At 58.1% G+C, this 13797-nt stretch overlaps 1 protein-coding gene across 5 annotated transcripts; it reads left to right on the top strand.

Annotated features, from left to right (window-relative positions):
- Window positions 1-8: 8 nt before the first annotated feature.
- Window positions 9-13789, top strand: RAVER1 (ribonucleoprotein, PTB binding 1). 5 transcript variants are annotated; one of them, XM_061422116.1, is made up of 14 exons: window positions 9-382; window positions 1901-1967; window positions 3573-4042; window positions 7622-7813; window positions 7914-8043; window positions 8370-8464; window positions 9407-9494; window positions 9804-10015; window positions 10113-10206; window positions 10282-10418; window positions 11159-11233; window positions 11706-11846; window positions 12232-12315; window positions 12405-13789. In XM_061422116.1, the coding sequence occupies exons 1-14, from the start codon at window positions 113-115 to the stop codon at window positions 12549-12551; spliced, it is 2202 nt and encodes a 733-aa protein (XP_061278100.1). In that variant the 5' UTR covers window positions 9-112; the 3' UTR covers window positions 12552-13789. The 5 variants fall into 5 exon arrangements, with proteins under 5 accessions (XP_061278100.1, XP_061278099.1, XP_061278098.1 ...); XM_061422115.1 differs by having other exon boundaries at window positions 12190-12315; XM_061422114.1 differs by having other exon boundaries at window positions 10113-10418.
- Window positions 13790-13797: the final 8 nt, after the last annotated feature.

Genomic DNA, 13797 nt, shown 5'->3' with positions numbered 1-13797 from the left:
ACAGGGCTTGAACACCGAGGGGTGGGCCGAGGCTTACCCAATGGACTGAAGGAGTCGAGGGGAGGCGGGGCTCCTCTTGGCCAATCGGCGGTCGCGTCCTCGTTGCCGCTCTATGCCGCTCCGCCCCGGCTCGCTGGTCCCAGAAGGCGCCGGGTTTCCCAAGATGGCGGCCGACGTGTCCGTTACTCACCGGCCGCCGCTGAGCCCAGAGGCTGGGGCCGAGGTTGAGGCTGGTGATGCCGCGGAGCGCCGGATGCCTGAAGAAGAACTGCCGCCACTAGATCCAGAGGAGATCCGGAAACGCCTGGAACACACCGAGCGCCAGTTCCGTAACCGCCGCAAGATACTGATCCGGGGCCTCCCGGGGGACGTGACCAACCAGGTATGGGGCGGGGGGGGCCGTGTGGGAGCGTGGCGGGAAATACCACCGTGCGCGTGCGCGGGGGGAACCGGGCGACACCAACGGTGGCGTGCCCGGGGGGGGGGGGTCGGCGGCGGTGAGTCCACGCGGGATCGGGAGAGACCAAGGGCGGGACGTAGGGGGTCGGAGATGGAGGGAGAAACCAACTTTGGACTGAGGGAGGACGTTGCTAGGGGCGACCAGAGGCTTGGAAGGAGCCAAGTGGTTGAAGGGGGCGGGGAATGGAAAGGGGCGGGCAGCTTTGGCCATGTTGGGGGGATAGTGAATGGACAGCCAGATTGGGACAGTGGAATCAGGGACGCCAGTTGCTTCCTGCTCTAGCATGGAGTGGTGGGATCTCATATCCATAAGCTTCATGGTTGACTAGAATGTGCCTTTCTATAGCAAGCGTTTTTGAATTTCTTTTAGGGGTAGATCGGAAGTTAAGGCAGCCCCAGGGGTCTTTTTTCCTCAAAAGCCTCAGGATTAATTTGGAAAAATGGAGTCATCTCCTGTCCCCATGCCACAGGCCTGCAGAGAAGGAGGGGGCATTGTTCCATGTAGCCCTCCTTGGCTGATCCTTGTAATCCATGGGTGCCCTTCTCTTGGCGCCAAATGGGGCAGGACTTCCCAGTGCTCTTTGGACCCGGGAAGATTGAACCTAGTCTGCCCTACCCTTCAGCAATGGAATGGGTTCTTTGTCCCTGCTGTGGAGAATCCCTGCTCCCCTGGCCCCTCCAGCACACCTGCCACTGGCTCTCTCTGCCCATGGGTGGTGAGACCCTAGGAGTGTTGGGAGGGGTGTGATTTGGGGACAGATCTGAGACAGGTGTTTCTACAGTCAGTCAACCTCCTACTGCCCACCATCTCCCAGCCGGAAGCGTTTCTTATCTCCTGCAGGGTGCACAGTGTGTCTGGCAATAAAAGGCCCCAGAGCCTCGCCTCCGCAGCTGGCTTGCAGGAAGCTGTCAGTAGGAGGGAATGGGGAGGCACGTGAAGCCACACAATGTGGGCTTATTAAGTACACAGGGTCCCCAGTCAGGTACCCAGGGGTGGCATTCCCACTGCTGTGCCATGACCAGCTGCTTGACCTTTGACAATTTCCTTCACCTCTCTGAGCCTGTTTCCTCATCTACAAAATGGACTTGTTAATACCCGATTTGCAGGGTTGTTGAGTCAGTTTTGCAAACTGAGGTTCAGGTGGGTTAAACAACTTCCCTGTGGGCAGAACTGGGTCTTGAACTCAGACCGACCTGACTGTCTAATAACAGCGTGTTGTGTTGGTTAAAAGCATGGGTTCTATAGCTGAGCTCTGCCTCCCAGCCCTGCCAGGTATGGCTGCAATGGCCTTGGGCAAGCAACTGCTCTGAAACTCCATTTTCTCACATGTAAAATGGGGCTGGTGATTGACCTGCCTTCATAGCTGGTCCTCGTGAACGTGCCACTGGGTTGCTCTCTTCATTTCTCCATGATTCTCTGTGCTTTGGTTTGTCTCCACAGGAGGTGCACGACCTGCTCAGCGACTATGAGCTCAAGTACTGCTTTGTGGACAAGTACAAAGGGACAGGTTTGTGGGACCCTGGGGTGGGGTGGGGTGGCCTAGTGGCAGGTGATGACAGTCCCTGAAGCTTGAGAGTCCTGGCCCAGTGTCTCCTGAACTTCAGGCCCAACATTCAGCAGAGAGAGGGGGGCCGTGAACCAGATGGGAGCCAAGGGATTGGAAGGGCACCAGTTATTCTGGAGGACTTGAAGAAGGTCAGACAGGCCTGGTGGACTGGCCAGCAGAGGGAATGTTTGGGATGGGGTCCCCAGTACCCAGGTATCTTCTGGGTGGCCTGGAAGAGAAACAGCAAGGATGCCCCACGATGGACACCCAAGATGAGGGACAGATTGGAGCAATAGTCTGTCCTGCCCTGGGTCTAGGAGACATGCCTCCCAAAATGACGGCCTCCCTCTGGCCTCTCTGCTTCCACGATTTCACTCACCTGCCTGCCTTCCCCTAGGCAGCCAGCTCTGATCTGATTACAAATCTGATCAAACCTGGTCCTAACACTGATCATGCTTCTGTCTCCTCACAACCTGTCTGAGCTCCTCCTGATATTACCTTGCAAAGAGGTACCTCAGCCTTACCATCTCTTCAGGTGTGTAAGGTTCCAGGCTGTTCCCTCTGTTTTTAACGTCTCTTCCATTCAGGGTGGCTCCTCCGAGTGCCCAAGCACACCCCGTACCTCATCATAGCACTGATCACCCTAGGCTGTCGCTGCTGACCCACTCGCCTGCCTCCACGCGGTCATCATTTCTATGGGAACAGGGACTGGTCTTGGCCCCCTGCATGGAGGATGTCTGTATCCACCAGGCATCGTGCCAGGTGTTAAACCTGCCAGGGCCGTTGCCTGCAGTCTGTAACATGGGCGAGGAGGAGCTGAGCATAGGTGACCCCTCGAGGCCTACCTGGTGGACTAGGGTTGTGGGTAAGATCTTGGACCTCGGAGGCTAAGAGTCCTGGGTTCTTGTCCTGGTCTGTCCTCACTGTTTGGCCACAGGCAAGTGACTTACCCTCCCGAGCTTTGGTTTTCTCACCCGCAAATTGGACATGGCCTATTAGAGTTGGCTATGAAGCCAAAAGCATTAAAACATCTGAAAAACTGTGGGTGCCTGGGAGGCAGCCTGCCGGGGTTCAAGTCCAGGCTTCTCCACTTGAGCAGGGCACTGCCCTGTGCCCATTTCCTTGCTGGAAAGATAGTGGTTGTGAGGAGGAAGTTATTCCCATTTGACAAAGGAGGAAACAGACTTCAGAGCCACTCAGGGGCTGGCGTTGAAACCCAGGCTCCAGGGACCACATGGGTAACCACTACTACCCCACATGGCATATCTTATGGAAAAACCCAAACAAACTTTTTGGCCAACACAGTAGTTCTTAGGATGGGGCCAGGCCCCCAGTGGGTGAGCATCACTATGGGTTGTAAGGAGCAAGCCTGGAGGAGCCAGGCGACACTGGCTATTGTTGCCTACTGCTGGTGACTCTTCCAATCCGCTGGTGCCCATGATGTCCTGGTGGTTCAGTATTCCTGAGGTCACGTGTGGTTTAGAGGGAGGTGGGTGTGGGCGGACATGGGGTAGAGGCGCAGGCCCTCGGGGGGCCCCACTGACCCCATGCTCCCACCTGCCGCAGCCTTTGTGACGCTGCTGAATGGGGAGCAGGCGGAGGCCGCCATCAGCGCCTTCCACCAGAGCCGCCTGCGGGAGCGGGAGCTCTCAGTGCAGCTGCAGCCCACGGACGCCCTGCTCTGCGTGGCCAACCTGCCCCCCAGCCTCACACAGCAGCAGTTCGAGGAGCTGGTGCGGCCCTTCGGTAGCCTGGAGCGCTGCTTCCTGGTCTACAGTGAGCGCACTGGTCACTCCAAGGGCTACGGCTTCGCCGAGTACATGAAGAAAGACTCGGCCGCCCGTGCCAAGTCAGACCTGCTGGGCAAGCCTCTGGGCCCACGCACCCTCTACGTGCACTGGACAGATGCCGGGCAGCTGACACCTGCCCTGCTCCACTCCCGCTGCCTCTGTGTTGACCGCCTGCCGCCTGGCTTCAGTGATGTGGATGCCCTGCGCCGGGCGCTGTCAGCCGTCCACACCCCCACCTTCTGCCAGGTAAGCCCGGTGCCCGGTGCAGGGACCTGGGGGAGCAGATGTGAAGCCCAGAGCACCTCGGAGGGGCCGTGTGAGTCACCTGCTCTCTCCAGTCTTCTGGGTTCCCTTTCAGTGAGGCCACTTTGAATGGTGTTCTTGTTAGAAAGGCCATGTGGTACAGTGGGTGACAGCCCAGCTAGGAGCCAGATGGCTGGGGTTCAGATCCCTGCGCACCCTCTGGCGACTTGCTTAACCTCCCCCTGAAAAATGCAAACAAGGCTACTTTTGTAAAAAAAAAAAAAAAAAATGCTTTGAGACCCGCTCACCCTGCGTTCACATCCACCCCTGTGCTCATGCCTCCAGACCCCAGGGCCAGCATCAAGGAGGCCACTGGAAGAGCCCACCGCAAGTCACACATGGCCAGATCCCAGCCCTGCCCTGTGGCCCCAGACAGGTCACTCACTCTTTGAGTCTTGGTTTCCTTCCTACCCTTGTAAGTAGAGATTCAGCCCTCATGTGGTGGTTTAGGAAAACAATCCCTAGTTCATTCTGGTCTCACTTGTCAGGCCCTTCTGTAAGGGTGCCTAGCCCTGTGACAGGTGCAGTGGGGCGAGAATAGGCCAGGCCCAGCTCTCAGAGAGCTCCCAGGTCCCCAGAGTGGACATTCCTTCAGCACACACTGGACACATCCCAGGACAGACAGCCAGGGTGGACAGAGGCAGCCCAGGAAGCCCAGGCCACCCTGGAGGAGGCTGGGATATGGGCTCAGAGCCCAGGTCTGCTGCCGTGGATGTTGGTGCCAGGGAACTGGTGTTAGTAGGAACCCCACTTCTTGCTGCTCCTTTTGCAGCACGCCTACTGTGTGCCAGGCCCTGGATGGGACTCAGGACACAGGTGACATATACTTACAGTCAGCAGCCACTGACTGGAGATTGAAGGCAGCAAGACCATGACCAATTACAGGTTCTCTCTCTGGGTGTGGCTGTCCCCATCTCAGAACGGATCTGGTCCTGCTTTATGACTGGGTTATTGTGAATGGTTGCTCACTCATTCCCCCGCTTATATATCTGCTGAATCCCTGGCCAGGAGGTGACCGCCTCCAAGGAGCCCAGTCACACAGGGCATCCTTGTTGAACAGAGCCTGGGCTTGGGAGTTAACCAGGTCAAAGCCTGAGCCTCCATCCCCCTATTTAGGAGCCACACGGTTTCGATTGCCCTTTGACCCCTTTCTATATTCATCGGATGAGATGGATGTGATTGTGAGAAGCAGCCCATCCAGGCCTTGGTGCAGGGCCTGGCCAGCAGCAAAGGTGAAGTGTTCACTACAAGTGGGCTGAAGGCCAGACTTTCCCTGCCTGGGCCAGTGGGCACTAGGCCCCCACCCACAGCCACCCTACCCAGTGGATCCAGCTGATGGTCTCATTTTACAGATGAGGAAACCAGGGGGCATGGATGGGCACTTGCAGTGACCTCCCCAAACTGGCCAGAAAGAGATGGACTGGGAGTCAAGATCAGGCAGCTGACCAGGGGCCCACGCTCTTAACTGGGCACCCCCACCTCCCATAAGGGAATTTGCTGCCCATGTCAGGGGGCATTTTATTTCCTACATGATCAAGAGGAGAGCATGAAGGAAAGCCCATAGCAGCCTAGTCTGGTTCACTCTGCCATTTATCAACAGGTCAATTTATGTATGTGTATATATATGTATATATGGATATATATATATGGCTTCCCAGGTGGCTCAGTGGTAAAGAATCTGCATGCCAAGCAAGAGATGCAAGTTCCATCCCTGGGTGGAGAAGATCCCCTGGAGAAGGAAATGGCAACTCACTCCAGTATTCTTGTCCGGGAAATCCCATGGACAGAGGAGCCTGACGGGCTGTAATCCATAGGGTCGCAAAAGAGTCAGACACAATTTAGCAACTAAACAACAACAAATATACATGTCATTTGTATTTATTCTTTAAAAAAAATTTTTGGCTGCACAGAACTATTGAGATCCTAGTTCACTGCTGACCAGGGATCAAACCCTTGCCCCCTGTAGTGGAAGTTCAGAGCCCTGACTGCCAGGGAAGTCCCTACATATTTTTTTTAATATAAATTTATTTATCTTAATTGGAGGCTAATTACAATATTGTATTCATTTTGCCATACATCAACATGAATCTCCCACGGGTATACACGTGTTCCCCATCCTGAACCCCCTCCCACCTCCCTCCCCATGTGCCTACATATCTTAATTGGTTCATTTTGTCGCAAAGTTGCTTAAAAACTATGAGTGCTATGTAGTGGCGTTAGTTGCTCAGTCACGTCTGACTCTCTGCAACCCCGTGGACTGTAGCCCGCTAGGTTCCTCTGTCCATGGAATTCTCCAGGCAAGGATACTGGGGGATAATCATCTCCAGGGGATCTTCCCAACTCAGGGATTGAACTGGAGCCTCCTGAATTGCAGGGAGTTACTTCACCTGCAAAGTGCGTGTGCCGAGACCACCTGTATCCGGGGTGCAGTGAAACAGCACCTGTGGCCCCTGGCCCATGGGCGTGTGGGGCCCAGCCAGACGCTCTGCCAGGATCTGCCCACCCTGGGACAGCCCTGGACAAGTGTCTAGCAGCCACAACACCCTGAAAACCAAAGAGTCTTGTTGTCTGAGTCAAACTGACATGGGGTCATCTGTGGCCTTCCTCTTTGCATCTTGCTGCCCAGCTATTCTCAAGCTTGATTTCCAGGGTGCCCCAGAACCCCCTGGGGGTGACTGATACATAACATAGGGTATGTTTGGCTCCCTCTTCTCATCTCCAAAACATCCTCAATCCTGGAACACAGGGACTTCTCTGGTGGTCCAATGGTTAAGATGCTGTGCCTCCAGTGCAAGGGGTGTGGGTTTGATCCCTGGTTAGGACTAAGATCCCATATGCTGTGCAATGTAGCTAATAAAATTTAAAAAAAAAAGGCCTGGAACACATCCTCCCCCAGGATTGAGGGCTGAGGGCCTGAAGTACCAAATGACTGCTGTTAAGGCAGGTGAAGGGGCCTCTGGCTCACTCGTGATCACATCTCTATTTCTGCCACACACTGGCTGTGTGACCCCACCCTCCTGCCCAGCACTACCAGCCTTAAACCCGAGCTCAGTGACCATCTGCCTCATCATCAGACTGTGTGCCCTTCCCAGCTGCACCTGTAGCATCCTCGGCCTGAGGTGTGCGGTCGGGCTGAACTCCAGAGCTACCTGCTTCTCCCACCAGCCCGTCCTCTCCAGGCCCTGCAGTGTGTACTCTGGAAACCCAGGCAACGTCCCCAAGAGGCACTGGCACAAGGCCTGGTGGCTCTGACCAGTGGGAAGCCTGGCTCTGCCCTCCCACCAGCAGTGTGACCTTGAGCATGCTGACCTCTCTGAGCCTCAGTTGTCCCCTCTGAATAATGGGCAGGATAAAGCCTCCCAGGGCTGTTGAGAAGGTTCGATGAGTTAACACAGGAACTGGGCACAGGGCCCAGAGTCCATTCTGTCTCTGGGGGTTACTGTCATGTCTGTCATGGCTGTCACTTCAGTTGATGGTGGTCACTGCCACCCTGGTGCTCACGACTGTCTCTCCCCTCCACAGCTGGCATATGGCCAGGACGGGCAGCTGAAGGGCTTCGCTGTGTTGGAGTACGAGACGGCAGAGATGGCAGAGGAGGCCCAGCAGCGGGCAGACGGCCTGGCCCTGGGAGGCAGCCATCTGCGTGTCTCCTTCTGCGCCCCCGGGCCCCCTGGCCGCAGCATGCTGGCTGCTCTCATTGCTGCCCAGGCCACGGTTAGTGTGTGCTGTGGGGGGCGGGTGCCCCAGAGGAGGGGCATGGGGAAGCCAAGGAGTCAGGCAAGGCTCTGAACTGCCCCTCTGATCCTCTCTGCAGGCCCTCAATCGGGGCAAAGGGCTCCTGCCAGAGCCCAACATCCTGCAGCTGCTCAACAACCTGGGGCCCTCTGCTTCCCTCCAGCTGCTGCTCAACCCCCTGCTCCACGGTGGCGCGGGTGGCAAGCAGGGTAAGGCGAGGGAGGCCCAGCACTCAGAACTGGGCACTTCCCTGGACTCTTGCTGTCTGAGCTCCAAGTGACATGAGCCCACAAAGAGGGTCTGGGATGACGCTCCCCAAGGGAGCTGGTGCCCTGAGTCCTTTGCAAGGGGGCAGGGTCATGGAGGAGGGACTGTCCATCCCTGGGGGGTGAGGAGGGAACTCATCACCCAGGCTGTTTCTTGGGGTATGTCAGTTGTCCTCATGTTCTCAATGGGCCTGGTGCTGTGCTTCCTCGGGGGGTGGGGGTGGGGGGTTCCACCCTTGGACCGCTTCATTTTCTGGGTCTCCCGCTAGGCCTCCTAGGCGCGCCCCCGGCCGTGCCACTGCTCAACGGGCCTGCCCTGTCCACGGCGCTGCTGCAGCTTGCCCTCCAGACCCAGAGTCAGAAGGTAACCTCAGGCCAATGGGCCACAGGCTCCCTCACACACATCCCGCAGCCCCTCGTGATTCCATTTCCAGCACTGCTGCTTCTGCCAATGGGTAGCTTACCATCTACCAGCTGTGGGCCCTCGGACTGTGTCCCTGGGGGCCTGGTTCGCAGGTGCTCAGGAAGTGACTTAGTGAAAGCCAAGGCCCCACAGGGGAATAGAGGGGCCTCTCGTCCCCACCCCCTCAACACGCACACGGAAAAACTGACATACCACCCACAGGCGGCGCTAGTGGTAAAGAACCCGCCTGCCGATGCACGAGACTTAAGGTAGGGAAGAGCCCCTGGAGGAGGGCACAGCAACCTACTCCAGTATTCTTGCCTGGAGAATCACATGGACAGAGGAGCCTGGCGGGCTACAATCCTTAATGTCACAGAGTCGGACAGGACTGAAGCGACAGCGCACACATACACAGAAACACGCGCCACCCTGTCCAGTTTGATTCACTGGGGCCGAGTCAGCGGCTGGGGTGTGTCTGAGGGTAACTGACAGGTGAGGCTGTGGGCGTGGGCTGTTGTGTGAATAAGAATGACTGAATCTACGTGTGGCTGTCACACACTGCATCTCCAATCAGGGTGGTTGTGTGTGTTAGACGCTGTGCGTCTGTGATAATCAGCAAGGGGACTAGGTGTGAACCGGTGGACATCACTGTGTGAATTGCTGACAGTAACTGACTGGGTGACAGGCTTTGACCCGCTGAGCATGGCCCATCCCATGTTCCCGGGGTCTCCCCAGCACCCGGGCAGGCCCTGGCATGCAGGAGGCCCCTGGTCACTGTTGGCGGGTGGGTAATGGCCAGGGTGTCACAGACATTGGGAGATGCCCTGTGTCTGCCTGTGATTGGCTGTGGGCTGGGCCTGTGGCCCCCCGTCTCATCTCCAGCTCATTATCCTCTGTCCCTAGAAACCTGGGATCTTGGGAGACTCTCCTCTGGGCACTCTCCAGCCTGGGGCCCAGCCAGCCAACCCCCTCCTCGGGGAGCTGTCTGCAGGTAATGCCAACTCCCTCCTCCCCATCTCTCTGGGCTTCATCCCACTTCCCCTTCCCTCTCCTCCCTGGGTGTGGTACATTCCCAGCTGTGCAGCTCTGGGCAAGTGACCTAACCTGTCTGAGTCCCGACCTGTCAGTTGAGCACATGGTGCCCGCCTCCTTGGGGAGTCATGGACGTCCTGGGAGTTGATGGACTTCGAGAATGCTGCTCAGTGTCCGAAACTTAGTGGCCCTGGTTCAAGCAGAGGCTCCCAGGCCCCAGAAGAAAGGGTCCTGTGTGGTTGGGCTGCTGACACCCTTCTTTCTGTAGGAGGGGGCCTGCCCCCTGAGCTGCCACCCCGGCGAGGGAAGCCACCACCCCTGCTGCCGCCACTGCTCGGCCCCTCTGGAGGTGACCGGGAACCCATGGGCCTGGGTCCTCCAGCACCCCAGCTTACTCCACCCCCCGCCCCTGTGGGGCTCCGAGGTGCGGGCCTCAGAGGCCTCCAGAAAGACAGTGGGCCTCTGCCAACGCCCCCTGGGGTAAGGCCCCACTTGGTGCCCAGCCATCACCCCAGCCTCCCGCCCTGCAAGCTCCCCCGTGCCAGAGTCCCTCATGAATCTAGCCCTCCCACCACAGGTCTCTCTGCTCGGGGAGCCCCCCAAGGACTTCCGGATCCCCCTGAATCCCTACCTGAACCTACACAGCCTGCTCCCAGCCAGCAACCTGGCGGGTAAGGAGGCCCGGGGCTGGGGAGGCGCTGGGAGAAGCCGCCGCCCAGCTGAGGGCCCCCTGCCTCACCCCCCAGCCCCCGGAGGCGGTGGTGGAGGTGGCGGCAGCAGCAAAGCCTTCCAGCTCAAGTCCCGCCTGCTCAGCCCCCTCTCCAGTGCCCGCCTACCCCCCGAACCAGGGCTGCCTGACAGCTATGGCTTCGAATACCCCTCAGTAAGTATACGTGGCCACCCTGGGGGCAGCCCTTCCAAAGGCCCTGTGTCCCGAGAGCATGTCATTCTTCAGTCCGACATCTTTCTAATACTGACTGGGCTGGGCTGGGCTGAGTGCACGGGAGACAGGAGGGAGCATGCCAGACGTGGTCCCTGCGCTCAAGTCTCTTGTCTCTCTGTCTCTGCGCATCATCAAACCCTGCTTCCTGTCAGTCTTTCTCTCCCAAGAGGCCTGTGGCCACATGTCTGCTTCTCCTCAGCCTCCTCTCTGTCTGTCCTTCTCACTGCTCCCCTCTGCAGGCCCCATCTCGGTCCCTGGAGAACTGCTCCTTCTATGGTTCTGACTTCTAGGCCAGATGTTGCAGACTGGCCACATGTGTTGTGTTTGGCCCACACTGGATTTTTTAAAAAATAATCGAGATAAATGCCAGTGACAAATTACTGAAACCACAGGAGTTCGCACCTGGGTGCCCTGCTTGCCTTAAAGACCCCAAGCTCCTGCCTCATACCTTCACAGCCCTCTGGGGTCCAGGTGCAGCCACCCCCTGGGACCAGGCACCGCTTCTGTGCCACTGCCCCACCCTGCTTGCCGAGTTTGCCCCAGGCACTAGAGTCTGCCTCCTCCTGGAGGAGGCAGGCTTCCCTAGTGACAGCTGTGCTGTGGAGCTGAATTTGGGTGAGGTTGGTTATAGACACCCCCCCACCCTCCACATTCAACATGCTTCTCCCACTCTCATTCAGGATGTGGGACCTCGGCGGCTCTTCTCCCACCCACGGGAGCCAACCCTTGGGCCTCACGGACCCAGCCGACACAGAGTAAGAGCCTCCCTGTCCATCCCACCTCCTGGGTGTATCGGTTAGCTCATGCTGCATAAGAAGCAGTCCCAGTACTTTGTGACTTAGAACAGGAAATATTTTATTATTCTCACTGTCCTGTGGGGTGTGGGGGTTGGGGGGGCAGTTCTTTGTAGTCACCGAGCAGTTCAGCTGGGTCTTGGGAGTTCGTAGTGGCTTCCTTCATGTATCTGGCCGTCAGTGGGCTGGGGATGCAGCCCCGGCTGCAGTGACTTCCCTGCTGCACTTGGACCTCATCCTGCAGCTGGCCAGCCTGTGCTCGTGCATGTGCTAGTGGTCCCGGGGTTCCCCGGCGGAGGAAGGGCGGGCTGGCCCCTCTGCTGGCATTGTCACACCCTCTCGTAGGGGCCAGAGCGCAGACTTCTTTGGGGGACCTCCCAAAGGGGGTGGCACAGCAGTGACCTGTCTGACTCAGGCGGCCCCCTTTCTGCAGATGTCCCCCCCACCCGGTGGCTTTGGCGAACGGGGTGTCGGAGGTGGCGGTGGGCCCCTCTCCCACCTCTATGCGGGCTCACCCACGTCCTGCTTCACCAGCGGCCTGCAGGCTGGCCTCAGGCAGAGCCACCTTAACAAGGTGAGGCGCCGCCCCCGCCAAGGACGAGGCCCTGAGGGCAACCAGGACACACGCAGCCCCGGGGGCCTTCAGTGTCATGGCCGGGTGGGTGGCAGGGGTCAGTTTTGCTCAGGGTTGAGCTAAAACAGGCCGTCCTCCTCAAGCCTTATGTCTTGCATGTAGTACTGCCCAGGCTTCTGGGCCTCTTACTTCCTCCCCCAGCAGCCCAGGGTGTGGGTGATGTAGCCCCAACCCACGGATGAAGAAACTGAGGCCCAGAAGGATGACATAATCAGCCCCCAGTCTCAGAGCTCGTAACTGGCAGCGGCAGGATTTGAACATGAAACTCTCGCCTCTGCTCCAGGGGCTGCTTCCTCTCCCATCCCACATCTCCCATTTCTCCCAGGTGGTTGGCTCCTCCCCACTGGGCTCCGGAGAAGGGCTCCTGGGCCTCGGCCCTGGGCCCAATGGCCACAGCCACTTGCTGAAGGTATGGGCAGGGGGTGGGGACCATCAGGGCTGGGGAGTGGTGGCCCCTGGGTGGCCCCTGACCCACCAGCCCTTCCCCTCTGTCTCCAGACCCCACTGGGTGGACAGAAACGCAGCTTCGCCCACCTGCTGCCCTCACCCGAGCCCAGCCCAGAAGGCAGCTATGTGGGCCAGCACTCCCAGGGCCTTGGTGGCCACTACGCAGATTCCTACCTGAAGCGCAAGAGGATTTTCTAAAGGGCCAGTGCTGGAGATGCTCAAAGGCCTGCACCAAATCGCTTTGGGGTTTTCTGGTGTTTTGTTGTTAGTTTTCTTTTCCTTTGGGTAATAGAAAAATCTCTGAAAGACTTTGCTGACCAACCAGCAGGAGCCCAAGGAGTGCGGGGGGCATCTGGGAGCACTCTGCACCTCTGGCCTGCTCCCAGCGTGGAAACCCTGCAGCCTTAAGAGGGAGGGGCACCAGCCTGCTGTCTCTCCCCTCCCCCCGCCACCGTGTCCGCCTGTGTCCGTCTCTCTGGGAGTCCCCTCCTGCCTCGTCGCTCCTGTATCTTGGCCTTTCGAGTGCCTTGGAGGTTTCCCTGACCTCCCGTGAGGATCAGAGACTGTCCCCCCTTTTCTAACTTTGACAATTGACTTTGGTTTCCTTTTCTAATTTTTATTATTTTTAAACAATCCAGGACGTTCCCTCCCTGCCCCCCCAGCTCTGATTCCTTCAAGGCCCAGCATGTCTGGGCCTCCATTCCACACTTTCCGGTTTGAAATGGCTCAGCCCTTTTTTCTCTCTCCCACACTTGTTGCAGGCATGGCTGTCTCCTGCCCTGGCCTGCCCTCTCTGGCCTGTACCCCAGCTCCGGGTCCCCTGCTCCCTACCATAGTCCCCTCGCCTTCTGATGCCTTAAAAGCCAGGCCCCAGACCCCGCCGGCCAGAGCCTCTCAGATGCTGAGCTCCGGAAGCTTGACTCAGGACCAAATGGCTCTGGCCTGGGGATCGGGCCCCTCTACCCAAGGTCCCCGATCGTGGGGACAGTAGAAGGCCAAAGTTTTGGTCTTGGCAAACCAGTCCCACCAGCCCTCTCTGCCCAGGCCTAGGTGCGGGGTGGGCTTTCTCTGCCAGCTTAACCCAGTTCCCCTGCTGTCCTACTGTCTGTTGGGCATTGTGCATCTCACTGAGCCTCTGTCCTCTCCCCCATGTTGAAGATGAGCCCTGCCTTGTCATCCCCAAGCCAGATCACCCAGAGCTGGCCTCCCTGTGGCCCAGTGCTGGAAAATAAGACAAGGTGCAGATAAACTCTGCCCCTTCCCACCAGCAGGACCTGTTAGCCTGAGGTGACCCTGGGCTGTGACCCTGGCCAGCTTGGCCACCAGCTCCCCTCCCCTGACTCGGCGTCCACATCCACTCCGGGGGGCTGTCTCCTCCCCATTCTCACACAAACCTTTGCTGAATTAAAGTTTGTAAGTAAATGGTTTTAAAGAAAGCAGACCC

Source organism: Bos javanicus, chromosome 7 (assembly GCF_032452875.1).
Source record: "Bos javanicus breed banteng chromosome 7, ARS-OSU_banteng_1.0, whole genome shotgun sequence".
In the NCBI taxonomy this organism is placed as follows: Eukaryota; Metazoa; Chordata; class Mammalia; order Artiodactyla; family Bovidae; genus Bos; species Bos javanicus.
This window is presented reverse-complemented; position numbering and strand designations above follow the sequence as displayed.

What these genes read in the sequence shown, in the direction of transcription:
- RAVER1 (XM_061422113.1), top strand. Translation starts at nt 113, where the DNA reads ATGCCGCTCCGCCCCGGCTCGCTGGTCCCAGAAGGCGCCGGGTTTCCC. An exon ending in CTCTGCCAACGCCCCCTGGG is followed by an intron (nt 10,016 to 10,112) that starts GTAAGGCCCCAC and finishes CTCCCACCACAG; the next exon opens with GTCTCTCTGCTCGGGGAGCC. An exon ending in ACGGACCCAGCCGACACAGA is followed by an intron (nt 11,234 to 11,705) that starts GTAAGAGCCTCC and finishes CCCTTTCTGCAG; the next exon opens with ATGTCCCCCCCACCCGGTGG.